The following is a 13,548-nucleotide window of genomic DNA, read 5'->3' on the forward strand; positions in this document are numbered from 1 at the left end:
TTGAAAAAAGTCCCCTCATATGACAAAACAGATTAGGCTTAAAAAATCTATATAAAAATATTTAAAAATGTTTTCTAATAACTGTGCCAAAATTATTTTGATTTCGACTTATGGGATCCCGATAGAAAGGTATTTTCCCACTATTTGTATTTATGTGCAGAAAAAAGTCATTCGTGTCCCAATGTGTTTTTTTTTTTTTGTGAAATACCAACACATCTTAATTCAACTTGGAATGATGTTCGTTCATCCAACCTTTCTCTTTCATCCTTTGAATGAGCTTATTAGCAAAGAAATAAAAAGGGTGAGAAAATACCTTCCAATGATACCTCACAAGTCTAAATCGGAAGAGCTTAGGTTCAGTTATTCAAGTTTTTCTGATACCAATCTTTGAAAAAAGTTAAAAAACAGCATTTAAAATCTCATTATTACGATTCCGTTCAAAATTTTTTTAAATTTTTTTTTTAATATTTTTATGTAAGTTTTCTGGCGTATAAAGTAATTAAGCGATTTCAAAGAAAAAGCATCTTTTTAAAGCATTGGCTAATTTTAAGGGTAAATTTTTAGCCTTTAAATTGCTCTAGCAACTTAAGGTTTGCAGATATAACTTTCATTTTAGGAATATAAGTCCTTTTGAGGAATTGAAACATCATTGTGTACAAATTTTATATATTTAAACTTACCAAAAATTGAGCATTTTAAAGCAAAGTTTTTGTGGTTGCCGAAAGTGACAAAAGGAGACCAAAAGTATGTACATATATATGTATGTGTGTATTTTGTGTTTTTCGGCTATTGAATAATAAATGTCGCAGGTCAAGGGAGATATTTATAAGCTGATTGTAGTTAATGTGAATCGGTTTCTCCTTCAGTAATCTAAGGCGATTAGAAAATTTAAATATATTTTGAAAATGTTTTTAAGGGGGTTGCCACCTGTTTACCAATTAAACTCAATTTGAATTAAAGGAATTAATAGTAAGCGCGCACTGCTTACCACTACACCACAGCGACCGACTAATTAATTTAAATATGTTTCACAATGCTAGTGCCAGACGACGAAGATTTAACAATATTTAAATTTGAAAATATTTTGAACAGAGTTATCATCTGTTTACAAAGTTAAATTCAATGTATACAATAGACTAAATGATTATTACAATGTGCAGATCGATCCAAAAGGCCTTGAAACTTGAAACTAGGTACCGAACATAACAGTTTTGGTTGAAAACTGTCATGGAAAAATTCACTATGAAAAAAATGTTCATTTAAGAAGGTGTTGGGAAACAAACGTTTACCACCACTTATACAAATGACTTTTATAAATATAAAAATCAAAAATAATTGCTATTTTGGATTTAAAAAATTAAAGTCAGAAATTACGATTATTTAAGGAGTAATTAAAAAAAAGTAAAAAAAATAATTGTTAAAGAGCGATTTTTTCAATAAAAGTTGTAACTGTTACGGTCCCTGCTTGAAACATTTAATTTCCAAACTACATGGAAGAGTGTTGCCATCTGCTTTAAAAATTAAATTCAACTTGAATTAGGGGCATTCGATAATTTAAATACGTAGCACAATGTGTGTGGCAGTCGGAAAAGGTTTAACAAACTTTTGGCTTTAAAATATTTTGAACAGGGTTGCCACCTGTTTAAAAAGCCTAATCATATTAAAGTAAGTATAAGTAATGTATATGAATTATTATAAAATAATGGCGTCAAACAAAGGAGTGTCGATAGGCGGCAGAAACGGTGCGTCTGACTCGCGTGTCGGTTTGGTTGTGTTAGTGAAAATAAATATGTGTTAGTTACACCGACATGACTCTGGCAAGACCCTTAATGACTCAACTGTGTATAGTCGAAAGTCAAGTAGTGATAGAACTCTTTAGAAAAGTATCTGTAATAGTACTCATTTAGAATACTCATAGTAGTACTCATATTTGCAAAAATGTATCGAAAATACTCGTACTTCCAAACGCGAAAGATGGATACCAACTGGCATGGGTTTAAAAAGGTTTTGTTGCTGAACTTTATTTAGGAGGGTTGCCCCCTGTTTGAAAAGTCGAATTTAGCTAGCTTATCCTCAAGTATGAAGACGAAGACAATCAAAGACGTATACTAAAACGGGGACTTAAGCTAATATTAAAAGTAATACGAATTTCTGCAATATAGAATAAAAATTAATCGAACTAGTGATAAATAGCGCTGGTAAATTATTTACTCATGGCATATATGATGGAAGTTAATGTGTGTATGTTTCTCTATTGCTTATTAATAATCTTTAAGGTACAATCCAAACGAATATTTTATGCACAGTTTCTAACTTGAATGAGATCTTAAAAATATTACGTATGCTACGTTTAGGTTTAGGGGCTGTGGCTTCGATCCTTTTTGTTGATAAAACTATATAGTAGTCGGTGAAAAACTCAGCAAGTGTTGGTATTTGTTTATTATTTCTTAATATTTTTTCATACAAATCTAAAACCATTCACATTTAATGTCTGCTACTGGTAATTTAAAGTCAAGCACAGCTAAATATGTTAATTATAGTTGAATTTCTGGCACCGCCTCAACAATTTCGCCGCTCGTTTTTAAACTTTTGTGTGTTTCATTGAAACCCTTTGCCAACTTTAACATCATCATTCGATTGTGTTAATTCGGGCTTGCCTCGTAACTCACTTCCATACGTAATGTGAAAAATGAAATACTCAAATCGACGTTGTCCAATATCCGTCGCTGCAGCTGCAATTCAGTAGCATTTGCATAGCATCCGTTACAGAGTTGCCACTTCACCAAAGAAATCAACGCATCGTGACAAAGTTGCCACATTCAAGCTCAAATCTGAAGTGCGGCCTCCGCATCGTTAATGCAAATACCATTGGCAATTCGCAGTGGCCACTGACTATTAAGGATGACTAACGGTCATACACATACTCAATCATGTACACATATGTACAACTGTACATATGTATCGATTTGCAAATCTGTATTATCCGCGTGAATGAAATGTGTACATACAAATGTATAGAATAAAATAAAAGGCAAATGAAAAATGGAAACATGGAAAATGTCCCAATGATTGAAAATTTAATTCCATTGGAAATTGATTTTGAATTTTTCATTATTACTTAAGTAAAATGGGTGGGCAATTGCCTTGCTCTCTTTAGAGGGACCTGATGGCTATTGCCGAATTTGTTGCAGCTTCAGTCATTCACCTCACTAATGCATTGCAATGAATGGAAATGAATATATTAGAATTAGAAAAATGCGCAACACCCTCCACAAAAAAATCTAAAAAATCAATCGTAATTTTTAGCGACTTCAAATTTGCACTACTGAAATTCAATGGGCTATAATACCGCATACTCGAAATCTTTCTAGGAAATCTAATTGAAAATATCGAAATTTGTATGAAATTTTTTTTAAGTTAAATTAATTTTTGTGAACTTTTTGCAAGCTTTGAAACTTTTATTTATGTGGTGTAGATCGACTAATCAGAGCATTACTTCGTTGAAATGGCTCATCTTTGTTAATATATGGTTCGTAGTTGGGCTTTTAAAGCAAATCTTTTATTTTCATTTGTCCCGTTGAATTTTTGGAAATCCCAAGTTGGCGGAAAACTAAAAAATAATCAAAGAAAACCGTTGAAAAATGTGGGAGATGTGTAGCTGAAATAATACGCATTTGGTATGTTTACATATCGTTACCTTAATAACCTAACCTATTCTTTTTTCAAATTCAGTATTGTATAAAAGTCTGCCGATTACTTACTAAAAACCTATTGAACATATTGTATTTCAAAATAACATAATTTTTCAATAAAACCAGCCTTTAAAAGAAATTCGCGGCAAAAGTACTAGACCTTCTGCTCCTTAAAGAAACAAAAATTTTCGATACGGCCTTTCTATGTTAGGGTAACGATGTGTAGGTATTAAACAACAAGTAATGTACAAGAACACTTTCTGGCGAATAAAGCGAACAAACACAAAATACTTTTGCCGTTACACCGAAATAAAATTTCAGAATGGAATGTTTTAATCAGTGATGGGCATACTCAAATACTTTTGTATTTAAAGTACGAGTTTGTATACTAGATACACAAATACTTAGTACTTGGAGATGTCTAAATATTTAATTTAAAAAAAAAATCTTAGGTATTTAGAAGCTGCTAAATACCCAGATTTTCTAAATTTTACCGTTATATGAAAAGCGGTAATTTTAGTCCGATTTCGAAAATAATTCTTTACATTTTGCTTTTAGATGGCAAGCGAAATAATCGCACCGTGTTTGGTACAAATTGGTCGAACAGTTACCGAGACACACCTATCTGGTCATAAGTGGGTGGTGCCACGCCTATTTTCCAAAATTTTATCATAAACGTATTTTTTGCTAAAGAGTTCTTACAAACATCAAGTTTGGATAAAGTAGCTTCTGTATTTACTTATTTATCGAAGATTTCGAATTTCTCCAAATTACCGTTATATGGGATGTGGGCGTGGTTGTTGTCCGATTTAAAAAAAATTTTCAGCCGCTTGGTACACTGTACCAAGGTTAACAACGGTGCCAAGTTTGGGAGAAAGTCGTGTAGCGGTTACCTAGATACAAATACACATGTAATCATAATAATAATCTTATTTTTTGTTTAAAAATCATTGTAAAAAGATCGACGCATATTTTAAACGAAAATTATTAACAATAAATAAAAAAATAGGTGCCAACTGCATCATTTTGAATTTTGTTGCTATTATTTTGACCACAACTGTATCTCTTACTTTGTTTTATGGTTTCGTCAATTATATGTCTACGTACATACATATTACACACATATTTTTGTATAAATTAAAAAGTGTTGTCTGAACATTACTTTTCAAATCGATCACCTTTGTTAATATATGGGCTTTTGAAGCAAATCCTTTGTTTCTCATTTGTCCCTTCAAATTTTTGTAAAACACATATTTTTGGGACATATTATGCGTTTGTCCCGTATGGCTGGGATAAAAATCTGGCAAAGCATCTCGTAGTGGAGACACGAACCAAAATCAATTTAGCTCTATATCTTTCCAACTTGTAGCCGGGAGTCAATATATAAGGTCTCGTTGGAAAGGTATTGACCTATAGAATAACACTAAATATGTCGGGTGCACCCAATTACACTCTAAAGCCGGCAAAAGCAAAAAAACAAAAAACATTTTTTGTTTCCTAACACTTTAGCCTAATTTTTAAGAATTCGGATAATCGTTTATGAAACTTGAATAAATTTTCTAGACACACTCTCAAGACCTTTCCAACGATGTCGATTGGACATTTGGTACACTTCGTGTACCTATATATAAGCGAGTCATTTCAGCATGCTACTGTAGCTGCTTTCGTCACTCGCGCGCACTGCATTGCGCTGTGATACATAAATATTTAATTTAAAGAAATTAGTATTTTTTCCGGTTTTCCGTGAATTTTTTAATTCAATGGGCTATATCGTCGATGTTTTTGCAAAACCGCCCATCGACCAGTGGCAAAACCGCCTAAATGAGATTTGGTAACCCTGAACTCCAGGCATCGATATTTATGCATAAAAATCGTAAAACCGTTATTAAAATATCAGATTTGTAAAATAATAGCTAGAGAAATTAGGGCATATCAAGGCAATGGCATCAAAGAAAACCCGTTTTTTCGCTCTCCTGTATAATTTGAGTGCCGTAACAGAGGCGGTTTTGCAATTGGTCGATTGGCGGTTTTGTGAAATCATCGACGATGTGTTGTTTTCTTTTCCGACCTTTTTATCACGATATTGCACTAATTATTTCTATACCACTTAGGATTAATAAGTAATCTTTTCCAGCTACAATTATCTGATATTCTATTTGCAAAGACTTATTTAACTAACAAACCTATTTCCTTCGAAAATAATGCAAGCATTACCCGGTTATACGTACCGGAATGACTCGGGTTTTACCCGACCAAGGACTGTTGCTTCGGCGATCTAAAAAGTAGTACGTTCGCAGGGCTATATCTTCTTCACATACTTCTGCGCACGGATGGCATTGAGTCAAACCCTGGACCAGAATCGTATACCTGCTGCATGTGCCAGAGACGACTACAACACAACTCCACCTCCATGAGGTGCAACTCATTTACTGGGTGGAGCCACCTCCGAGTTTGCTCAGGCCTTACGACTCAAAGAAAGTGGACCACCTCATACGTGGCCCCTTGCTGCTCAAACCGAGCTGCCTTTACGGCACACCAGAATCCACCTGAGCAACTCAACACAAACACAACCGCATCACACCCCACACGCCGCCACCAACAACTCCTAGTTCCTCCGACAATCTGCACGGTGTGTTAGTCAGTGATATTCCGTAACGTGACATCAGTCAAGTGCAACACTTGCTTTTCCTGGTGGCAGTTTAGGGCATGTTCAGATCTGCGCGCCACGCGAGATTGGACGAGACTCTATGAGGGCCCTTGCTGTGCTGCTCGGTCGCAAGTGCCAACTGCGACGCCGACCACTACCACCACAGAGCAACAGACTTCACATCAGCACACACAGCAAGTGGCGGGCAGGCAACACACCTCATTAACACCTCATATTCCAATAAGTCTCCCTAGGCACACGAAGATTTTACAATTTAACTGTAACGGACTTCAGAGCAAGATCGAGAAGATAACAGTCTTCATAGGTCGGCACGGAATGTTAACCGCGCTCTTACTCTATCATTGGAAATATACGGAACAAATTTCGGAGTCCTACATTCATCGGTGCCTTTAAAATAAATCGATAACACCCATCTTTCACTTTCTCTTGATTTATGGCTTTAGAAATTACATCCTTCTTATTCTCTCCAAAAAATGTATGGGGCTGAACCACTGTGCGCCATAGTTTGAAAATTTCTACACTCTTTTTTATTTTAAGATTTTTTTCTTTAATTTTTGTAGTGCTATTTACTTTACTTTCTTTATTAACTGTTTTATTTTTAGCTGCAATCCCTGTACATTCGTCGACGTTTTCGGATATGTATTTGCATTGCCAAGAGGAAAATGCAAATTTGTACGTAAAACGTGTCGCATATCAACATGGTGTCACATTCCTTAAACAAATAAAATATGTAACTGCGAAGTTCATAAATGTAAATATAACTACAACATGTAAAAATAAAAAAATTCAAATTTGCTAATCTTATGTGAACCAGCTGGCTGAAAACTTGTACGTGGATGAGTAAATGAAAAAATATGTATAAAAAATTATTTGTTTGCCACCGTGTAATAATGTGGGGGTTTTTCTATTTTTACACGGACACCGCAATTCTGCTCACTTGCCACACAAACACTCAAAACAAATACAGTTAACATGCGGAAAGTTCTTCATACATACATTTTTCTAGTCTAGGTATGCGCCTGGGCATATATAATGCCCTCACACTATAAGGTATTTTACATCCATAGCTGTGCACAATGTGCAATGCCCAGATATAGTCAACCAAAATCGGCAAACATGCTTGTAACTTATTTAGATTCTTATATTTTTAAATCATGAATAGCATAACTATTGCTGGTCAAGTTAAGCTAAAAATTAGTACGAATGTTGCGCACACCATTATACATATGTACATGAAATATGAAAAGTTCTTATAGACCCCACATCTGCAAACAAATTTATTTAAGGTAGAAGGTCACATAAATTTTATTTTTTTGCTTTTTCAGCCAAACGGTAAGGTTTATCCTTAAAGTAGGTTAGAAAAAAGTGTAGATCATGTAATTAAGTGTTTTTCCTAAGAATTACCATTCTTGAGTTATATGACGCTAAGAAATATTTCTCGAAAAATTTAAGTGATACAATTTTTTATTATTTTTTCGTAGCTTACTATCTAACACCAGCTCTGATTAGCAGAGGGTAAACAATACACACGTAGCCTGGATAANAATTACCATATTATCGATTTTATCTATCCCCTCTCTAGGCCACTGCAGACTTGGGCACTATAATCGTCATCAATATGTGAACTGGTGAAGTTAATAAAATATTAGAAATGACTGCATTTTTCGAATGGCCTATTTGCATATTTATGTACATTTGTATTGTGTAAATCATATTTTAGCTAAACTTAGAAACAAAACCAAGCGCATACAATTTATACATACATATATATATATTGTTTTGAATGTCAATTAATTTTAATGACATACCATGAAATAAATATTAGTCAAGTCTGGCAAAGTAAACCGGTCACTGGAACTACATGTTTATGTTAATTGGGTGAATGTATTTAGGTATTATTTATTTAAACAGCATTGACATTCGGTAGGCTCAATAGCAATTAAGTAGGAATTAAAATCGCATGATTTTTCAAATGTTTACAGTATTGTTAAAAATTCTATAGTTTTTTAAAGAAAATACTTGGAATTAAATATTAACCCATTCTCGTAGTAGTGCCGCGTGGGACCAAAATAAACGCTAGTATTTAGAGACGTTGCAGCACAATCATAGTCAAAAGTAAACCGGTTCTAAATATATGCATTTTAAACAGGGGTTCAAGATAACTTATATAGTTTATATTAATCATAGTGGAGTTAGTACCTGTTTTTTTCGCTTAAAACTGAGTTCAAATTAAAACCTACCTCAAGCTGGTACTGAAAATGGTTTTAAACAAATAAAATAAAAATAAAAACACATACATATTTTTAATTATATTTTTCATTTCTAGCCACAAATAATAGCTATAATAATAATAATAGCCATAATAATAGAATTAGCTTGTGTGAGCAAATCCAATTTTTGGCAGCAAATTTCAGTTACGCGGTTTTGCAGCATAATGATACGCGGTTTTGTACTTTCAACGACGATATGCATTTATATGAATACGGCCTATGAATTTTATACTGATGCGTGCATATTGATACCTGAGTGGAAGATAGACCTATCTCGGCAGCCATTTCGAAAACGCCCTATCTTAGAAAATTTTTAAAAACTCCCGACTTCAGAATTTGATTGAAGAATGCTCTTTCTCAGCAGCTGATTCAAAAAAGCCCTTTCTCAGCACATTTTCAATGTATTTTCAGATGAGATAGGGTGTTTTTTGCAACCGAATTCTGAGATAGGGTGTTTTCTAATAAAATTCTGAAATAAAGCGTTTTTCAATCAAATTCTTAAGTAGGGCGTTCTTGAGAAGTTTTCTGAGAAAGGGCGTTTTCGAACAGGCTGCCGAGAGAGGTCGATCTTCCACTCGGATGTCGATGTGTATGTACATTAGGGTGGTCCAAAAATGCATGTGAAAAGGTGAAGTCGGAATTTGTATGCTCTCACTCCCTAGGATTTTTCTATACCGAAACAAAATATACCCTTATTTTTTATTTTGAAATCAAAAAATATTTAGAGGTCGCTCAAAGCGCTCGCAGTTTTCCATGTATTTTATATGGGAAAAAATCAACTTTTCGTAGAAACGGTACAGAATTCTTAAAAATCAATATTTTTCTATCGGAAAGCTCTGTTTATCTGTAGAAGACTCCCAGTGATAGTACCCATTTGTTTATTTAACCATCTTTTCATTGCAACTATAATTTATAGGTCCGCCAAAAACCCCGCAAAATGCAAAAGGGGGACCAATAAGAAATTGTTAATATTAAAGAATAGTTAAATAAATAATTGGGTATTATTATTGAAAGTCTCCTGATGAGAACCAGAGATTTCCGATCGAAAAATATTGATTTTCAAGAATTCTATACCATTTCTACGAAAAGTTGTCTTTTTCCCATACAAAAATGCATGGAAAACTTTGAGCGCTTTGAGCGACCTCTAAATATTTTTTTATTTCAAAATAAAAAAATAAGGGTATACTTTTTTCGATATAGAACAATCCTAGGAGGGGTGAGAAATACAATTCCGACTACTGTTTTTGGGCTACCATAATGTACATAGATATGCACAGTATCGGTAAATACATTAGCAATACAATTTCAAAGTGATATTGTTGGCCACTCATGTTTATTTATTTATTTTTATGAATTTTTAATTAAAATACAGTTATTTCTCTAACAAAACCTATATATATCCAAGTTTAAAACTTTCTAGGAAACTATAAAAAGGCAATAAATTTTTCGCCTAAAATTCAAATTTTTTTCTTAGAAGTGTTTGAATTTTTTATAGCCCATTCAATTTTAGTCTGATAATGTGAAAGTTTCAAGTTGCTAAAAATTGCCGTTCAGTTTTTTAGAATCTTTTTCTTTTTTTATGTTAACTCGTTATATGGAGGCAAATGCGACAAAAAAAATCTAAAAAATCAACGACAATTTTAGGCCACTTGAAACTTTCACATTATCACACTAAAATTGAATGGGCTATGAAACTTTGTGCTCAAAAAAAATCTAACACCTCTGAGAAAAAAGTTTGAAATTTGGGTGGAATTTTTTTGCATCTTTTGTAGTCTTTTACAAAGTTTTAAATTTGGGTTTGTATGGGTTTTGTTCGGGAAATAACTGCAAATTCTTAAAAATTACTAATTAAACATAAGTGGCAAAGAAAATCACTATATATGACCAATACTGTATATCTTGCAGATAAATTCATCGACGAACGCCCATAGGCCTGTGATTTTGTTATAAATATTGCACCCATTTGAAAAATAAAACATATTTTTTAATTATTTGTACACAGGTACTAGTATAAATACTTTATTTAGTTCTCATTTTCGTTGTTGCTGTTTCCTTAGTTTATTTAGTTCTGAAGAATGTTGCACGCTAAATAAAAAAACCAAATTTAGACAACTTCGAAATATCAGCGTTCATGCACATCCCCTCGATGGTAGATAGTTATTTTTTTATTGTACAGTTCAATAACAATTAGTAACTATAGCATTGCCTTCCATTAAATATAAAACCTGAGTAATTGAGTCTTCAATAAGCGTGAGTTTGTGTATGTGTGTGATCATGTATTTGTGTGTGTATTTTTTGTCTTACCATGTATAAATATGTATTACTTATGTCCTGAGAAAAATGTATAGTATGCAGCTGCTTCCAATGATAGAAGTAGAGTTAAATAGATTTTCATCAGGTAAATGAAAAAAGTTGCTAACAAAAACTAAGAAGGTAATATTTTAAATGTATATGTACAACTTTTTAGTCAGTGCCCTATACAAGCATGGTTGCACTGCAAAATATGCTATTTATTCCGATGTGCAGCTATGTAACTAATTTGCACCCTCTATTTATTAAATTTTTTCCAACTTCAATGGTCAACAGTACTGGATTGACTAATCTCCCCGCCTAATAACGACGACGGTAGAAAACGCGCCTGCGTACTTGTCTGTATTGATAGCCGCTTTGTGGGTTGAAAGTATGCCCAGATACTTGTTGAACCCCGGGTGGCAGGTAGGACTGGTTAGGTGAGCGCACAAACGAAGGAGAAACGTGGGAGGGAGCAGCTGCAGGAATTGGACGAGCCACGGGTCGTGGCGCTGCCACGAAACTAGCACGAGACTGTACTGGAACTGGTGCGGGAGCAGATACTGGTAGCGGCTCATCGATATCGATATATTCGGGTTCTGGTGTGGCGATATCCTGGGGATTGGGCCCTTGTGTGGCGGAGTCAGGTACAGATATGGCAGCCACGCAACCAATTATGGCAAAAGCGAGTATGATAAGTTTCTGCAAAAAGAAAAAGGAAAATAAGATTGAATATGTATAACTATTTTTGATAACAGTATAAAAGTGGATTCATTTTAGCAGTTTAATTTGCAAAAATACGGGATTCTTCTGATCCACTAAACTAAGAAATGTACGCATTTATCATTTCATTTACGCTACTCAATAAAATGTTGAATCCATAATCCAGAAATGCGTAAGCTGATCAGAGAAGCGACAACTCCTTGTTAGGGTGTGCGTGCACCAGCTGGTTGGTGGCGTCAATTTTGGGTTGGTTTTTTATAATTCGAATGGTCTCTGAGCTGTTTCTTTGTCTTTCTGTTTGAAATTACACTAGTCAAATTGGGAATGAAATTATTGAGAGATACCTTCACATAAAGTTGTATGTAGCTATTAAAGTTATGAATACCGCTGAACACATACTTTTTATTAGCAAAGAGCATCGAGCAAACCTTCGATTTCAAAGACATATTATTCAATGGGCGAGCGCATAGTGAAGAGCAAAGCGTACATACAAGTTTGTTATTGAAGCTTAGCTGTGGAATCAATTTAAACTTGTTCAGATGTATCTGCTGATGGTCGGATATCCGTTGTAGCTATATAGGGTCTTTATACAACGGTATGGTAGGGACATAAATGGAGATTCAGAAACCAGAATCGCTACTAAAATTACTTTTCCTCTATCTACTACCTCCGTCGAAGAAAATTGTGGATCCTCGTCAGTGAAGGCCGCAAAAATATTCGTTGGGAACATATTCCTTACAGCTGACTTTCCAGCCTTTTATTTTCAAATACTGTGGCTAACAGTGTCGTAAATAGCATTGAGCTGGGTTTCATTCTAATCGACTCTGTCAACACATCAGTTACAACAAATAAATTCGTATTGCTGCAAGAACCGGTACCTGAGCTGCCTGGCCTCTTGTCCCATGGTCATAAAGTCCATGAAAAAACTATAACAAATTAAGGGAAGAATATGTATGCTACAGTTTGTATAATACAAGATAATGTTAAAGTGTACGATATTAAAGAAAGAGAACAGCACTTATGTGGCCAATGTATACAGAAGCGGAAAACTGACAACAACTCCGCTCGAGCCCGAAATCGCTTGCGGACATACACCAGGAAAATCACAGAAGGACCTTCTCGTAAACACTGAGTTATCCTTTTCATGGAATTTAGATTTTAGAAGTAAAGTTGCCCTCTTGCATGAAAACAACTTGGGTTACGTTAGGATGTACAGGCTATGCATCAAAAGAACGTCCGTAGGGTTACCAGATACACTAACCTGGACAATGTTACAGATAACTGCCGTCTCTTTAGCGAATTAAACTAGATACTTTGGCCAAACGTAGATTGCTGATTTTAGGACCTGTTGGCAACTTCACCTAGTATTGCGAGTCTTTTCCTGCTGAAAGCTTTTTAATTGTTTGTTCTTCCACATAACTTAGTTTGAATGAATTTATTGCTAGCAACCACAGCCTCGTTAATATTCATATCAGAAGCCTTAACTAAGTCTTCCCTTCCTATTCTTAGCAAGAAATCTGTAAATTTTTTATTGTACAACCTAGTCCTTGCAACCTTGCAATCCTGTGCATGTTACCATACCTTGCATGGCGGTACATGTGAAGTTAGTGTAATCGTTTGTTTCTCTCTGCAGAAATTGTCATATCCATCGCTAGTGAGGCATCGAAAACAACACCCTTTTTGGCTAACTCGTCAACTCTTGAAGGTAAACACCTTTGTGTTTTTAGACACAATAAGGGTATTCTCCGAGTCTTGCAAAGTCCTTGCATGGTGCACAGATTGCACGGATTGCACGGATTGCACGATAAAAACCGGTTTTCGTATGGGACAGCTTTGCAAACCGTGCAATCCGTGCACCGTGCAAGGGCTTTGCAAGACTCAGAGAATACCCCTAATATATTTATTT

The 13,548-nt window shown here is 34.6% G+C and overlaps 1 protein-coding gene across 1 annotated transcript; it reads right to left on the reverse strand.

The window, feature by feature from the left end:
• Window positions 1-10,766: 10,766 nt before the first annotated feature.
• LOC108371088 (arabinogalactan protein 1) lies at window positions 10,767-12,372 on the reverse strand. Its single transcript, XM_017626583.1, has 2 exons — window positions 12,310-12,372; window positions 10,767-11,621 (listed from the first exon to the last, which is right to left on the reverse strand). The coding sequence occupies exons 1-2, from the start codon at window positions 12,370-12,372 to the stop codon at window positions 11,241-11,243; spliced, it is 444 nt and encodes a 147-aa protein (XP_017482072.1). The 3' UTR covers window positions 10,767-11,240.
• Between the last annotated feature and the right edge of the window lie 1,176 nt (window positions 12,373-13,548).

This window comes from Rhagoletis zephyria, unplaced genomic scaffold, assembly GCF_001687245.7.
Source record: "Rhagoletis zephyria isolate East Lansing unplaced genomic scaffold, Rhagoletis_zephyria_1.1 Rzeph_scaffold_04694, whole genome shotgun sequence".
Classification (NCBI taxonomy): domain Eukaryota; kingdom Metazoa; phylum Arthropoda; class Insecta; order Diptera; family Tephritidae; genus Rhagoletis; species Rhagoletis zephyria.